We start from the raw sequence: 16,622 nt of genomic DNA, 5'->3' as shown, positions 1-16,622 counted from the left end.
AACTGTTACACTACTGTTACCGTAAAGGGACTTGATTGTAAGTAGTGGAAATTCTTAATTTAACGAGTATGGGAAATCAATTGTATACGAATGTTTATTATTATTTTTTATGTGCATCCCAATTCCATAATACTCGGGTACCATCATAAGGAACTTACCCGGTCCTTTGTAAGGTTTACGTGGGGACACGGTTCCAACACGCAGAGGCCCTTTAGAGAACTTTAATGTGTTGTGGTGTGGGACATTAATAATTAATTTCTTATATTCGGGACATTTAGTTTAACTTTTATGTAATGTAGAGCAGACAGCTCTACTAATAGCAGAATGACCATTACCCAGATCTTAAATATATCATCCATTTGCACATGTATTATATGACAGAAAGAGTATGACGAGATGAACTGATGCAACAATGCATATAAAAAGTCAACAGAACAAATCTCAGAATATGTATTGGTGAGAGAGAATACAGTATAGGCTTTCATCAAAGACTGACTGAAGATAGATGTAACAATACTCGACACCCGATCAACTACATGAAAATGCAATTTACAATACGTCAGCCCATTCATGAGCTTAAATATCATCATAAAAATCTAGTTATGGTTCCCTTCACACAATAGGAAGATAAGATCTCCGATACAATCTCACCAACATTGGCACCCGAGTCAAACACGTACAACCACAAATTGAATACATTAACACATTTATAGACATATCACATGTCAGCTCAAGTCATTTAGGTATCAAACTGCGCTAGACGACATAAAACTGTAATCTGAAATTCGACACAAATGCATGTCATTATGGGAACCGTTGATTAAGTTTTTTCTGCGCTTTTATCATAATTAGGCTCCATTTCGAGTGACACTCGGAGCGTGTTAATGCAGTTAAATTTACTTTTTACGGCGTGTTTTAAATATGTAATATAGTACTTTTGTTTGTTTATTAAGAAATTCCCTGTTGTAAGGCTGTTTACAGACTATCAATCAATTCATTCGAGTTTTATTGAGTTCAGTTGTATAATGAAGCAGTGGAATTCCGATTGTACTTCGACTATCGAATTACAAATTATTTGATTTCCTTTATACATACCTAAATGAATTATTTATAGAGCAGAATTAAATAGATTTTTCATATGTATAAATAATTAAGACCTACGTGTTTCAGCAAATTAATTAATATTCTTTGAATATTCATATGTAGATAGATTATAATTTCAACCATGACAATAATTCATATGTGATCGGAGCAAAAACCGAATCCATCACAAATCTTTAATTTGTATGCAAAAATTTAAGCACACTTGACGCGCCACTGTACGCCCACACGCGTCACGCCTGTCAACACTTGAAATCTCTAAAACCTGAATACCAGAAAATTTAGAGATCGCTAAATCATTCCCAATTAAAAAAGTAAAGTTTTTATTGCTTTAGTGCCAGATAATTGGAAGTAAAAACAGTATTTTTTATTGTTTTAAGTAATTTAATTTTTTGAAGATTATCTTAGATCTTCTAAAAGCGACTTAGTAGGATACATGTAGAGTCAATCTTAACATAATTATAAAACGACATCTCTCAAGTCTCAGATAATGAAATTCAATTTCCTTATATCATAAACTAATCAAGGATTAACTGCTTTCTCTCATTTTCATATTTTACGATCTATTAAAGTTCATTCCAATCACTGAATGTATTGAAATTAGTTCAATATACTATTTTATGTTCCTATAAATATTTATTAGTGGTACCCAATTTGAGTAAGTAAATGAAGATTGAACATAGGTACGTGGAGAATATTAACGTGATTTCATACCAAGCAGGAAATTATGTATAAAATGGTATCTCTACCACGTATGATATCGTGTTTATAAAGAAAGTACTGAAAGAGCAAGTCACGCTAGCGATTCCCAAGCAAACGTTATGAAAACGAAAAAACACCTTTGAGAAAATCACCCATTGACACAGTCGTGCTCGTTGATGTCTTTTGTACCTATGCGATTCACCGTAGCTTTTGCGAACGTAGCGTAAGCAAATCGACTTCGCACAGTGAAAATCTACGTATAAATTTCAACAAACATTCGCGTTAATGTGGGACGAAATAAAAATTGACACTGGCACACAAATCACCGTTGCAAATATCGAATCGAATTTCGAATTACCAGTTAACGCTGGCCACAAATGAACTTACCAGTTAGAAAAATATAGAAATTCCAGTGCAACGCAAGTCACAACACAAGGTGCGTTTTGAAAATAGAACGGTATAGGGTTGCGCCACGCACGTGTCGATATCGGTTCGAAGTAACGCGACGTGTGGTCAGAGCGAGGGCCGCGAGAGACTGACGCGCCGGAGCGTCTGGCTCACACCTGCCGCCCGGCCCCCGCTCGTAGGCAGGTCGACTATCGATATCGATAAAATACCTCTTAAATTATTTCTTGCCATACCAACAAACAGAATCTCTCAATTCTTAACCAAATTTAGTAAGTACAAAAAAGTAGAGGTTACACTGTACTTAATAAGTACTGTAATAAGTAGTTCGTTCAGAGTATTATATTATTCTACTCTACTTCGTAGTAGAAAGCGGATGAGTTCTATGCAAACCTGTGATAACTTTTTAACTTTCTCTGTCTCTCTTCTCTTTACAGTTAAAAACTTGATAAGTAATGTAGAGTTTAGAGGCACATTCGTCACATTTTTTGAGTGTCGAAAAGGTCTAAAAACCTTTCACTCTTCACTTTCAATTATTTTGCGGTTAGAATCATTGAAATTACATTTATTCTTCTCATTTTTTTCTTATTTATTCCATTTTACCACCTTATTTTGCACTGAATCATGACTATGACTCATGACTGTCTTTAAAATACAGTTTCAATATATTTTCTAAATGCCATTTTCAGGAAACATGAATCTTTCTAGTACCAGTTTAAGAATTTTCATCTACAATTATTATACTGCCATCATAAAATTGAATACCCTACCCTACTTTAAATTTTATATTTATCTTTAATTTTTATGTAATTAAATTTCCAGCAAAAAATTATACTTTACTTTATGTGTAGTTTCAAGCAAAACAATAATAAATTATCAATGTCGATAAAACAAGCTTATCGATACTGCACACACTACTTCGACATCCCTTAACATGACGTGAGCAAACTGCGTACACCGCTGATCAAATTAATTACCTACCTACAGCCTCATCTCACCGCCAAAAGTATTTCTCTTTCTATCACAACCGAAAATGTTCGTCTCTTTCTCTCACGTAATAAAACGTCATTTAGGTACATATATCCGTCTCGGTTCCACATACAGATACTGTTAGAAGTTCGCGCGTGCCGAACAAACGGAAAGTTTTCACCTGTTCCTTGTGAATGAACGATGGCGGTGCCTTTGATGTTCATAACAATGATTGACAAATAAATAATCGACAAACAAATTTGAACTCTCTATACAAGGCATAGAGTTCAAATTCCAAGTACAAAAGTATATAGAGCAAAGGCAGAATAGTAAACTACTATCGCTTGGTACTTACGTTATACTACGATTGTTGTTTTCTATTGATAAATAATAACAAGCTTGTAATTATTATAATCAAACTAGCTTACTGCCTGTGGTTTCGCTCATGTTAGGCGAAAAATGAGTTCTTCATGTATTATCCACCCAAATTTCACTATGAAGGTTGATTTTTGAAAAAAGGCTATATTAGATGTCTGATATTCTACTAAATCTATGCCAGATTTGATTAAGACCGGTTCAGAAGTTTAGCTATAAAAGCATAGAACAAATGGGTACACATAATATAAATTAATTCATGTATAATTCGTGTTAAATCCATCTCTTTCTTTGTTTCTGACTTAAGGTAAATGTAGTTCTGTATAAAAACTTGGTAGTTTTCATAACGAATAATCCCCAGTTCGCTTACATTTTTAAAACATTTAAAAGAAGCATGTTAGCATGATATAAAATATGAAATTGAACAAGGGATCCCAGCCCAGTCTATAATTAATATCCCAAATAAAATAAATTTCAAAAGGAACCTTCAAAATTCTACTCATATAAGATAATATGCTGATGCAAGCTACTTAGACCTTACTGAGGAGCATTTAAACAAATTAGAACGCCTCCAAAATTTTGCGATAAGATTTATCTTTGGTCTTCGCAAGTTCGACCATATCTCAGACTTCCGCTCACAACTCAGATGGCTTCCTATCCGCCTTCGCCGGAATACGCATCTCCTGTCCCTCCTGTACTCAATCCTTTTCGATCCCAGAACTCCTTCCTACTTAAAAAAGAGATTTATATTTATGGGCTCGTCTCATGAATGTAATTTGCGCTCCTCTAACAATCTTACGCTTTGTATGCCTGCTCACATCTCCAAATTTTATGATTCATCTTTTACCGTGCAAGCCGTAAGATTGTGGAACTCCCTACCAACCGCAATAAAGCAAGCGCAAACTTTGAATAGTTTTAAAGCTGCAATTAAAAAATATTATCTGTCCTCATAATCATTCTGCATCTGTTCTGTTTTACCTATTTCTCTACCTGAAATTTTTATATATGTAATATCCTCTTCTGCACGTTTTTCTTTCTTTCGTTATATGTAATTTTATAACTTACTCATATCTATTATATTTATTTGTATTCACTCCTTGTATATGCACTATCTACCTTTTTCAATCTTTTCATTTTCCTATATCCCAAGGTTGCCTGGAAGAAATCGCTTCAAAGCGATAAGGCCGCCAATTTGTACGGTGAAGATTCTTTTTGTATATTATTGTATTGTTTATCTGTGCATTGTACAATAAAGTGTTTTTTATTTATTATTATTATTATAATATTAATTAAAGAATTGATTTTAGTTTCACTTAATCTCTAAAGATTACAGAATATATCTTTACTAACTATACTACAATAATTATGCTACTTGTACAGATACATTGAAGGATCAGTATACACCACAGATAAATTATTTGATTACTAATTATAATAAAAATATAATAAACAACTTACATTATATAATATGACTATGCATTATTCACTAAAATAATTTAAATAGATGTGAAATAAAACTACATACAACTACAGTAAAAATAACTATATTTCTTCTTAGGAATAAAATAACAAAACATAACCTACTTAACTTATTCTTCAAGGTATTAGGAGTTTTCTGTTTCCTTGTATCTGCAAAAAAAAGATATTTGAATTTAAGTTCTATATAATAATATGTAAAGCATTTTGTTGCAGTATAAATTAAATCATGAAAAGAAATGTGTATCATTCCATGTAATTTATAAATCTCTTATGAATATTCCATGTAATTTATAAATCTCTTATGAATAATGAATAAGTTTAAAATTATTTAAATCTATTTTACTTGCACTGGCTCACCATTATTTGGTTTTTGCTAATGCCAGAAGAGAGAAATTAGACATATTATATATCATTAACCCAAACTTCTTTAATATTTATAATCATTGCCTATTTGGAAATTAATAACTGACATGATATTGTATTTTTTATGCCAGAGTAGAAAGGTGTGGGCACCAATAGTAAATAATCATTACACAACTAATTGAAATTGCCACTTAAGGATGTAATAATATATGGACAAACATACATTTAAATTAGTATTTTCTTGTGTTTGATTTATGTGAATATCATAGATTTAGAAATCTAAAAATCTATTTATAGATTCAAATATCAAATATTTTTTTTATATCCAAATACATTTAACTTTTCTAATCTTGTATTGAAACTTAATACCATAGTATACTCACTTGCAAGAAACACAAGTATAAAACACAGTTTGTCCTTCATCTGCCGATCTCAATTGTAGCGTAGCATAGGACATCCTATCACAACCACATTTAGGACATTTTCTTTCCACCACTGGCCCTTCAGGGTTGTCCAAGTTAAGTATATTCTCATTCGTCATTACAGAAACTGTGTTAAAATGTAGTGTATAGTTGTACTTTATATTTTTGAAATCTGGAAAAATAAACGAATTTAGGACCAGTGCTGTCTGCCTCTCCTTTTATATTTTTTGTGTTAATAAAAGTTTTTTAGTTCATAAGTAATATCAGTTTAGCCCGTTCAATATTATTGTTTATACTTTATGGAATAAATAAATATTTATTTATTTATTTTATTTTTATTTATTTATTACACTTTATTGTAATACAATCTATACATATAATAAAATCGTAGGAAAGTCAAAACTGTACATTGAATATTTTTTTAAAAGAATACATAATCCATGATCTATAATCGATATAGAAGCCAAAAACATAGTTTTTAGAATTTTTGTCTGTTTGTCTGTTTGTCTGTTTGTCTGTTTGTCTGTTTGTCTGTATGTTTGTCCAGGCTAATCTCGAAAAGTACTGCATAGATTGACTTCAAATTTTGCATGAATATTACTAACAGGTCGGGTGAGGCTTTTTTAAACATATTATCATGCTATCACCTCCGGGGGAGGAGCTGTGAACCTTTTTTTTTCTTACGTATTCCGTGTATTACGACAGCGTACAATCTAAAGACTCATGTTTAAATGTTGGTTTCGGGTAAGCCATGCTATTATCTAGCTTTACACAATAAAAACTATGTCATTTACGTAATTTGGGCAGAGAATCAGTTTAATGAATTTATTAGTATACAAATTTGAAACAGCGCCATCTATGAGATTTCGTAAAAATCAAATCAATTTACATGTTAACACTACTGAACACAATGTTAAAAATTAATAATTTAAATATAATAATTATGTTATTTATTTATTTAACTCTTTAACCCATATCTTCCCTTCCCTATAAGGTGCGCTTATAATTCGTGTGAATATACTACATTTTTAAAAGTGAGGGTAGATGTACACCATTACAGTTAATCTAATATTGATTGTGTTCATTGGTTACATTTTTAAAAATCTTCGTGTTTTAAAAATTCGATAACGAGGCGGGACTCGAACCAGCATTCTTTAGTGGTCGAATTTTTTCTATTCTTTATAAATTTATTGTTTATGAATTTATATTTATAAACAATAATACAAAAAGGTTAGTTCGTTGATAATTATTATTCCTTCATCATTTACATGTTGTAAGTAAAAATTTACTTTGACTGTTAATACTTTTGTTCAGTATTTACCTGTATGATTATTGCTTGGTAATTAATATATTTTCATGTCGTATACCTAATTAAAAACATAAGTTTGATGTGAAACTAGCTGGATTTATTTTTACACACTCACAGTCTTATATTTTGTGTTAATGTTAAAATAGTATTTATAGTGTAAATCATAATATTTTTTCACAATTAAAAATATTTCCTTTTTTTGATGGTGTTGGCATCGAATTAAACCGCGCTGTCGTTTCGTTCACAAAAAGTGAAGTTATGAGGACCGAATATGTAGCCGCCTCAACTTACGGAAACGAGAGTAACCTGCGTTGTCTGTTAGTTATTGTATAGTCGAATTTAACGTTACATGGAAATTGGCATCTAATTATATGAATAATACTTATATTAAATCTGTAGAGGTCAATTCTGTACATGAAATATATTTCCTAAATAACTATCACGAGGTGATTAGGGATCGACACTGACGCCAAAAATTTTTGTCCGTCTGTCTGTCTGTATAACCGTTATAGAAACAAAAACTACTCGACGGATTTAAACGAAACTTGGTACAATTATTAGTATGAAAGAAATGTTCTCCATATTATATAAAAAATATCTCCCGACATCATAATCAATGTCTATCTTTTATGGTTGAGCTTAGGAGTTCAAAGCTTTCTGATTATATTTGTCTACTAGCTGTGCCCGTGACTTCGTCCGCGTGGAATAGTGACTATGGGACCTATGACCATGGGCTCAGGGTGGGGCAACAATAATTGTTTTTATTTTCATGCTTCCACTCCCACGCCCACTCCCAGGCCCACGCCAACGCCCACGCCCACTCCCCTTCACAATTGGTACCTACCAGATCAAAGCCAGGGTAAGCGCCCCACCCAGCCCCACCGTGGCTACGCCCATGCTGAATTACTACTTAACATACAATTATTGAGTAAATACGTACTACCATAAATAATTAAAAGAATTCTTATTAAAATTTCTTACTAAACTGAGCTAAAAAACTTACGTACCAACTTATTAAAGAAAATCAAGAAATGAAATGCCTAACCTATACCAAATAGTTACTACATAATAATGTAATTAAAAATTATGATTAGTATATAATATCGAAAATCAAAAAAGAAATGCCTAACTAATTCTACGTAAAATTTCTTTTAAATTATGTCATATTATTTTTTAGGAACCAGGGGGGGAGAGGAGCAAATTCTATTTCCTTCCTTTCTTAAATGGATGTTTTATTTAGTATGATGTTTTTTTGTTTGCTTAATCGATACTCAATTTTTATCAAATCCAGCAACAAATCCAAATTAGATGTTTCCTGTCTCACGCACGTAACTAAAGGCTGAAGAGAGAGAGAGGGAGCACGTAACTTAACCGTTTAGACGAAGAAAAGTGTATAGAAAAAGGAATAAATAATTTCATAAAATTCCCAACGATCTTTAAAAATAAATTATTATATCTGTCGGCGCAACGACGATAAACGACTACCCTCAAACTACTAAATAATTATAACTAGCTAAAGTTTACTTTGATCTTTTTAAATAAGTGGTTGATTCATTAATCAACCACTAATGAAACAATTAAATTAACGAAATAATTAATGTTTGTTAAAACTGATGAAAATTCATTGTAAAAATTCGAGTGGCAACACTCAAACTAATTCTTGTGAGTCATGGTTCGCTTTAAATACGAGCGCCCGACGGCACAGAGCACATTCACTCGCCGGCCGTTGGAGCGCTCGGAGCTCTCTCTATAATTTCCACGTAGATTAAAAAGGCAGTAAAAATACCCACGGGCGTTCTACTTCGAGTATGAGCGCCTGCCCTGATGATGGTGACGTCAGAATTGCTGATGTCACTCTTTTAAAAATAGCCTTTGGCCACCTTCTTCCGTCATCAGAAGTGGGATAGAATTCAAGCTCTCTATTTTTAAATGTTAACGTTTACGTAGTTTTGTAACGGCATACTGGCGTTTGTGTTTTTTCGTGCGTTGTGTAAAGTAAAAGTTTGTTACGTGGATTATTGTAACGGGAGTGTAGTTCATCGACGGAATTGTGTGTGTTATCTGAGCTGCGCCTCTCTTTGTGATAAGCATAAATCTACGAGAACCTCCGAGAAATCTACGAGAACCTTCGAGAATCTGCCTATATCACAAATGAGTAGGTGTTGATCACATGATACGCGAACGGACTGTGTCTGTCATGTGGAGTGTTCAGTATTCTGAAAGGTCAGCGTGGCCGAGGCAGTGTGTTTTTGAAATCCTGAGATGAACTACCGTAGTGTTGTAATACGAGAAAAGGCGTACGAGGACGTACGATTGTCAATATGGCCGTGTTAGACTTAAAATCTACGAGAACCTTCGAGAACCTCCGAGAAATCTACGAGAACCTTCGAGACTCTCCGAGAACCTGTTACAAGACTGTCTGGTGCAGTCTGATACACAAATTCCTATAGCAGATTTCACTTGGTCGGTCCAGCGCATTGGTGACCTGCTTGGCATTGTTACAGACATTTACTACGAGGCTGGTGCAGAGCGCGCACCGCCTGTCAGTATGGCCGTGTCGGCGCAACGACGATAAACGACTACCCTCAAACTACTAAATAATTATAACTAGCTAAAGTTTACTTTGATCTTTTTAAATAAGTGGTTGATTCATTAATCAACCACTAATGAAACAATTAAATTAACGAAATAATTAATGTTTGTTAAAACTGATGAAAATTCATTGTAAAAATTCGAGTGGCAACACTCAAACTAATTCTTGTGAGTCATGGTTCGCTTTAAATACGAGCGCCCGACGGCACAGAGCACATTCACTCGCCGGCCGTTGGAGCGCTCGGAGCTCTCTCTATAATTTCCACGTAGATTAAAAAGGCAGTAAAAATACCCACGGGCGTTCTACTTCGAGTATGAGCGCCTGCCCTGATGATGGTGACGTCAGAATTGCTGATGTCACTCTTTTAAAAATAGCCTTTGGCCACCTTCTTCCGTCATATCATTTTTTTCATTCCCACTTTTACCCCTATGTAGGTATAATAAGTGGATGAACCGATTTCGATACAATTTATCTAAGAACCAGCGTCGGAAAATATGCTGCCTAACAAAAAAAAGCCGCATCTAATTCGGTTTACCTGTTAGCCAGCTACGGTGCCATAGACAGACACACACACACACACAGAAATACATAGCAGTCAAACACATAACACCCGTCTTTTTGCGTCGGGGGTTAAAAATATAATACGACATAATTTAAAGGACATTTTGTGTGGAAAATTTACCTATTAGAAGTAACCATAATGTTAATTTGACCCCGCCCCCCCTACTACCTCAGCTTACCCCCAAACCCTTGGGGAATTTTGATATGATTATCTGGACATGTAAAGGAATAACTGTAGCGTATAACAGATAAATTACGTTTTATCGTACACTGTACAGTGTACAATAGAATGCCTTAGCAAATGTTCGCCGTGATTACTTATAAATTGTCATAACTTTTTTATTTATGAACCGATTGACATGAAATAAACACTAACTGTTAAATGAAGATTACCACAATACATTAGTGAAAACCGCATCTAAATCGGATAAGCCGTTTCTGAGATTAGCGTGCACAAACATACAGACAAACAGACAAAAAATTTTTTAACTACAGTTTTGGGTTCAAGATCGATTTAATAATAACACCTGCTAATTTTTTTCTAAATATTTTCATTGTACAGACATCGCTTTTCCACAATTTTATTATATGTATTGATGATGATGATGATTGATGATTATAACACTCTCAGTCCGTTTTAACTTAATTTTTATTTACTCGCATCAGTGCCACCTAAAAAATCTTTATATCGAAATTCGAGCAAAGCTAAGAAAATGAGAAATAAGAGTTCTCAAGGATCGTTAGAGGTAAGAGGCTTACTATTGACCGAAAACAACATATTGTTATGCCGAGAACCTGAAACCGCTTCACAACGAGAATTGCGGCTCACAGCTGACCGCGAACGGCATGTACTATCCTGTGAGACCGAAACCTTCACTGAGAGGGTATAACGTCTCACAGCTGATCGCAAATGGCATATTTTATCTCGATAATCTGAAACTTTTATTCAATATGAAGACCGATTGACAAATGATAGGGTGCACCATAATATTATTCGATCTCTTGAAGATGAACATGAGCATAAGCAATGACTAGAGTAGGGACGCGAATATTACCATTATTTGAGACAAGATTATTTGAGACAAGTACGATTAATAAGTTTGTTTAATGAAAGATTAAGAATTGAAACTATTTGGTCTCTTGAAACGGACGAATAGTAGAGGCCCGTCATACTGTAGACAGATTTCGACAGTCTTAATGACTTAAGAGGTAAACATAGAAGATCAATCTACGAATTCGGTGGTGTGGTCCGACAAATATAAAAGTGGGTTTGCTTATAACCTCACAATTGATTACAGATCATCTTCTGTATAGGCGATATTAACGTAGTATGTTCTTTTTGTAATGCTTTAAAGAGGAGTAAGGAGTCGGCTTTCGTTTGAAGATACACCAGAACCTTTGAAATCACTACTTTTAGAGGAACATGTGCAATCTAAACAGTTCTTAGACAATATTCGCTCTTATAGTAGTGCGTTTTAAATGATCCTTTGGTGCTCAACAATTATCAGAGGATCCTTTCATGCTTACTTTTAAGATACAAGGTCAAGTTTATCATTTGATAGGATCCCTTTTGCCTGAAGGCCAACCTAAGTTTCTTCAAATATATTTTGTATTCGACTACAACGAATAGTCGAATACAAGAAATCAATATTTCTCGAATTTAAAATATTACAATTTTTCCTACAGTAGGGCGACGAATGTATTTTCGCATAGTAACGGAGGGGAACTCGCGGGAGGTCAAGTGATGCGGGCCACGTACCACAAACATGCTTAGTTTGTTGTACCGAGCGCGAAAGAAAGTCATCGTGTTTTTAGTAAAATTACTATGTAAATTGTAAAATGTTTTCTGCTTTAATTACTTCGCAAATTTGAAGTGGCATTTTCCACACTTTTTCCGGACATTTTCACGCATTTTCCGGATATTTTCCGGGGATTTTCCGAGCATTTTCCGGGCATTTTCCAGGCATTTTCCACGCTTTTTCCGGACATTTCCACGCGTTTTCCGGATATTTTACAGACATTTCCCTGGCATTTTCCGGTTATTTTCCGGGATTTTCCAGACATTTTCCGGGAATTTCCCAGGGATTTTCCGAGCATTTTCCGGGGATTTTCCGAGCATTTCCCGGGGATTTTCCGAGCATTTCCCGGATATTTTCCAGGCATTTTCCAGGGATTTTCCACGGTTTTTCCGGAAATTTCCACGCATTTTCCGAGCATTTCCCAGGCATTTTCCGGATATTTTCCAGGCATTTTCAGGGATTTTCCCACGGTTTTTCCGGAAATTTCCTCGCATTTTCCGAGCATTTCCCAGCCATTTTCAGGTTATTTTCCCGGATATTCCCAGGCTTTTCCGGGGATTTTCCGAGCATTTCCCGGGGATTTTCCGGATGTTTTCCAGACAATTTCCGGACATTTCCCTGGCATTTTCCGGGGATTTTCCAGACATTTTCCGGGGATTTTCCGAGCATTTCCCGGCGATTTTCCGGATGTTTTCCAGAAATTTTCCGGACATTTCTCTGGCATTTTCCGGGGATTTTCCAGACATTTTCCGGGGATTTTCCCACGGTTTTTCCGGAAATTTCCACGCATTTTCCGGTTATTTTCCGGGAATTTCCCAGGCTTTTCCGGGGATTTTCCGAGCATTTCCCGGGGATTTTCCAGACATTTACAAAAAAAGAAAAAGAAAGCTAAAATCTTTCATATTAAATGTAGGTATATGGGATATTCATATTTCATACTTAATGTATGGGAGGGTTTAAAGATAATTTTTTTGATATTTCTCGATTTATTTTTAAAAATTTGTTACCGCCATTTTACTCATTAGGTTAAGTACTTTCGATATCAGTTTAAAGTTTTTTGTTATCTGTGATACTTACGGAAAAATCGCCTGTGCACACTTAACGATTACACCCTGTATAATGATGCGCTCAAACTGTTAATCTACATTTAATTTAGATTATTATTTGAATTACTAAGTAATGTAGAATTTAAATCAAATTCATGTTTTCCTCAGATTTTCGATGTCCTCCGATTTTAAGATTTTCTCATCAGAGTATTCAATTTTAATGTAGTTTATTTTTATAAGAGACAATTAAGAACATTCAAAAATAAAGTGTCACGTATTTTTTTTAAACGACGAATGACGAAAAACGACGTAATCGCGGACGAAGTCGCGGGCAACAGCTAGTCACTTAATAATAGGAAACAATAAGAAGAAAATATGATACAAGAAAGATGTAGTACAATCGGCGGCCTTATCACTAAGCAGTGATCTCTGCCAGGCAACCAAGCGGTAAAAAAGCGAAATATTTAGTAAATAAAATTTTGGAAATAAAATTAGAATTTAAATATAAACATGAAAATAAAAAAGTTTGATACTTACACAAAAAGTACATTATATTATGCACATAAATAACTATACATACATGTATAATAACTATACTATAAATAACCTTACATAATATATATATACAATACTAGCGGTCCGCCCCGGCTTCGCCCGTGGTACATATTTACGTTTTCTCTACATAAAAACCATCCTCGTACTTCAAGGAATATAATAAAAAAAGAATTATCGAAATCGGTTCAGCCGTTCTCGAGTTATGCGCTTACCAACACATTTTGCGATTCATTTTTATATATAAGAAGAAGATATTATTATACATAAAAGAAAAATAAATAAATAATTAATGATAATACATACATAAAACTACATAAAGTATATAAAATATATTCTATAATACTAATAAATGTAAATACATTACTATTCCGAATTAAAGGCTGATAAAAAGAAATGTTTCCGAACAAGGTTTTTAAATGAGGGTAAAGAGAGAGCAAGTCTTATCTTGAGTGGTAAGGAGTTCCATAGTTTAACAGCAGTGGCAGCAAAAGAATTACCAAAGAAGTTTGTGTGTCGAGATGGGGTACACAAAATAAGTCTATCAACGGATCGTAGAGAGTAGTTTTCACAGTGTAGAAATGAAAAGTTATTCTTAAGGTAGGAAGGAGTGATGGGATCGAAAAGGATACGGTATAATAATTGAAGGGAATGGAGATTACGTCGCATGCGAATGGGGAGCCACTTGAGTCGTCTACGATATAAAGATACATGGTCGAATTTCCGAAGGCCAAAGATAAATCGTATTAGAAGATTTTGTAGACGCTCAAGTTTCTCCATGCTCTCAACTGTAAGGTCAGGAAAGCACGCATCCGTGTAATCGAGGATAGGGAAAAGGAGGGATTGCGCTAGCATAATTTTTGTTGGAATTGGCAAAAAGTTTTGCAGACGCCGTAGAGAACCACATGCAGCGTACACCTTTCGACTAATCTCTTGTATGTGATGAGACCAGGAAAGTGTTTGGTCAAAGGTAACACCTAAATTTTTAACAACTTTGCTATATGGGATGGTAACACCACCAAGTACAAGTACAAGATACCACCACCAAGTACAAGATACTAGGCAAAGCACCCCAGTCAATTTCAGAGATGAGATACGGACTTCCTATAATGAAATATATTTCCTTTTTGCTACCTATTAACAGTTTGTCCTGGCTTCACCTGTGGTACATATTATATACTTAGCCACTCAGTGATTGTGTGCATATCAATCAGTGAAATAATTAAAAAAAATTGGTCCAATAGCTCCAGAGAAACCGTTTGAAAGAAAAATGTTGAGAGAAAGAAAAAGTTGTTGCAACAACAAAATAAACCAACACATCACATATTATTATTATTATACAGGGGTAAAGGAATTTGCATTTTGGGTAGGTTTGAGAATCGGAAGGCATCTATTTTTAAATACCCTAAGTGATAAGAGCAAGGTAAAACAGTGTTAGCTGGGACAGCTAGTCTTTCTATAATATGACACAATATACAATATATATTACAATATCATTAATACTATTCATAAAAATATAAATATAACAATCTTACTTTCAACATCATAAATGGCTTTACAAGCATAGCATTTCACTGATCCAAATTCTTGCAATAGAGGCAGTATGGAGCCACATTTCACACAAAAAGTTGTTGTACTAGAAAACTTTTTTGTGTCCGCCATTTTCTGAAAAAATAACTTTATATTTAAAAAATTTCAAATAAAGAATTTAAAAAAGATCATTCATCATCATTAATTAAATTTATATTTATTAAAACATATTTAAAATAGTTTATTTACCAACTGTGGTGAAAAGGCACATAAACTTTATATAATTATCTTAATAATTATTAAGTTAACTTCCAATAATTTAACCCCAAAAGAATTAAAAGCAACTAAAATTTCAAAATTTTAAATAAAGAACTTAAAATTTTTTTTTGAGGTTATTTAAGGGCACTGGCTTGTTTATTAATGAAAACTGTCAGTGTCAAAATTGCATCAAAACATTCATTGACACTTGATCAAAGAGAGTAGTATATTCTTTGCACTTGATACATAATTCACAATGCGGTTTTTCCATACACAGGCCACAGGGTGTTTCTGCCTACGTTCTCAAAGACGATTATAAACTAAAGTCTTTTTCACGAAAGAGTCTGATATCTCGGGGATAATAATAATTGTGGAACTAAATTTACCGCCATCAGAGTTGACAATGTGTGGGGAATTCCCCAAATTGCGGGAATTTTCAGCCCCATTGGGGAGAGCATTTGTATCGTGAAAATACGGGGAATTTTATCATATTTTCTTTCTAGAACTGAAAATAAAAGAAACAAAAGTAGTAAATATGCAAAGTTATGCTATCGCAGATTTTTATGAATATTGCCTAGCCTTTTATATTGATAACTGAACCTCGGAGCAATTAACAAGAAGCCCCCCTATGCAAGTGGCTTTCTGTTAGCGTAGCGTTCAAGATAAGTTTATCTACAGCTTACGTCAATCTCATACATTCGTAGCCTATTCTAAACTGAATACGAACACGACGAACGGTTTCGACTTTACTGCCACATTATTTTCATTCATATCGATAGTGATACAATTTTTACCGTAGCCTTATCTCTTACGTGCTCGAGAATTTCACTTTTAATAAGACTTAAATTTAAATATTGTACTTAAAGATAAATTTATTTATTTATTTATTTATTTTGGGAGACCTCTCCCTCGGATCGTTTTTGGTAAGCTTCCGCACAAAAGGAAATATGAAGCAACCTTCATTTTAAAGCAATAGGTAGATCATAATATTCTATCAAAACAAATATTTTCGATGCAGAGTCTAGTTAATTAATAATAATATAATGTATTTGATGCAGATGCAGAACAGTAATTAATTATTTGTACGTTTATTCAGATTAATATAATTAGTATTTAGATTTATATTCTTATTTCTATACATTTTAATGAATTATACTG

General features: G+C 33.8%; 2 protein-coding genes across 2 annotated transcripts in view; both read right to left on the bottom strand.

The window, feature by feature from the left end:
• Window positions 1–2,332, bottom strand: part of m (zona pellucida domain-containing protein miniature) — an 86,981-nt gene extending 84,649 nt beyond the window's left edge. Inside the window, exon 1 of the mRNA XM_090102038.1 lies at window positions 2,191–2,332. The gene's annotated coding sequence lies outside the window, so the exon portion shown is untranslated. The remainder of the gene's footprint in view (window positions 1–2,190) is intronic.
• A 2,748-nt stretch (window positions 2,333–5,080) lies between these two features.
• Window positions 5,081–15,648, bottom strand: Polr1H (RNA polymerase I subunit RpI12). Its single transcript, XM_090102031.1, has 4 exons — window positions 15,456–15,648; window positions 15,212–15,341; window positions 5,778–5,988; window positions 5,081–5,181 (listed from the first exon to the last, which is right to left on the bottom strand). Exons 2-4 carry the CDS (start codon window positions 15,336–15,338, stop codon window positions 5,157–5,159), a joined length of 363 nt encoding a protein of 120 aa, XP_089958157.1. The 5' UTR covers window positions 15,339–15,341; window positions 15,456–15,648; the 3' UTR covers window positions 5,081–5,156.
• Between the last annotated feature and the right edge of the window lie 974 nt (window positions 15,649–16,622).

The sequence above is a fragment of the Colias eurytheme genome, chromosome 5, assembly GCF_061535395.1.
Source record: "Colias eurytheme isolate Ceu_HAF_F1 chromosome 5, ilColEury1 Martin Lab GWU primary, whole genome shotgun sequence".
Classification (NCBI taxonomy): domain Eukaryota; kingdom Metazoa; phylum Arthropoda; class Insecta; order Lepidoptera; family Pieridae; genus Colias; species Colias eurytheme.
This window is presented reverse-complemented; position numbering and strand designations above follow the sequence as displayed.

Excerpts from the sequence above, each read along its gene's own strand:
- Polr1H (XM_090102031.1), bottom strand. The coding sequence starts at position 15,338 with ATGGCGGACACAAAAAAGTTTTCTAGTACAACAACTTTTTGTGTGAAA. Across the intron at positions 5,989-15,211 it reads AGCCATTTATGATGTTGAAA|ATTTCAAAAATATAAAGTAC; the intron begins GTAAGATTGTTA and ends TTATTTTTCCAG. Across the intron at positions 5,182-5,777 it reads TATACTTGTGTTTCTTGCAA|ATACAAGGAAACAGAAAACT; the intron begins GTGAGTATACTA and ends TTTTTTTTGCAG.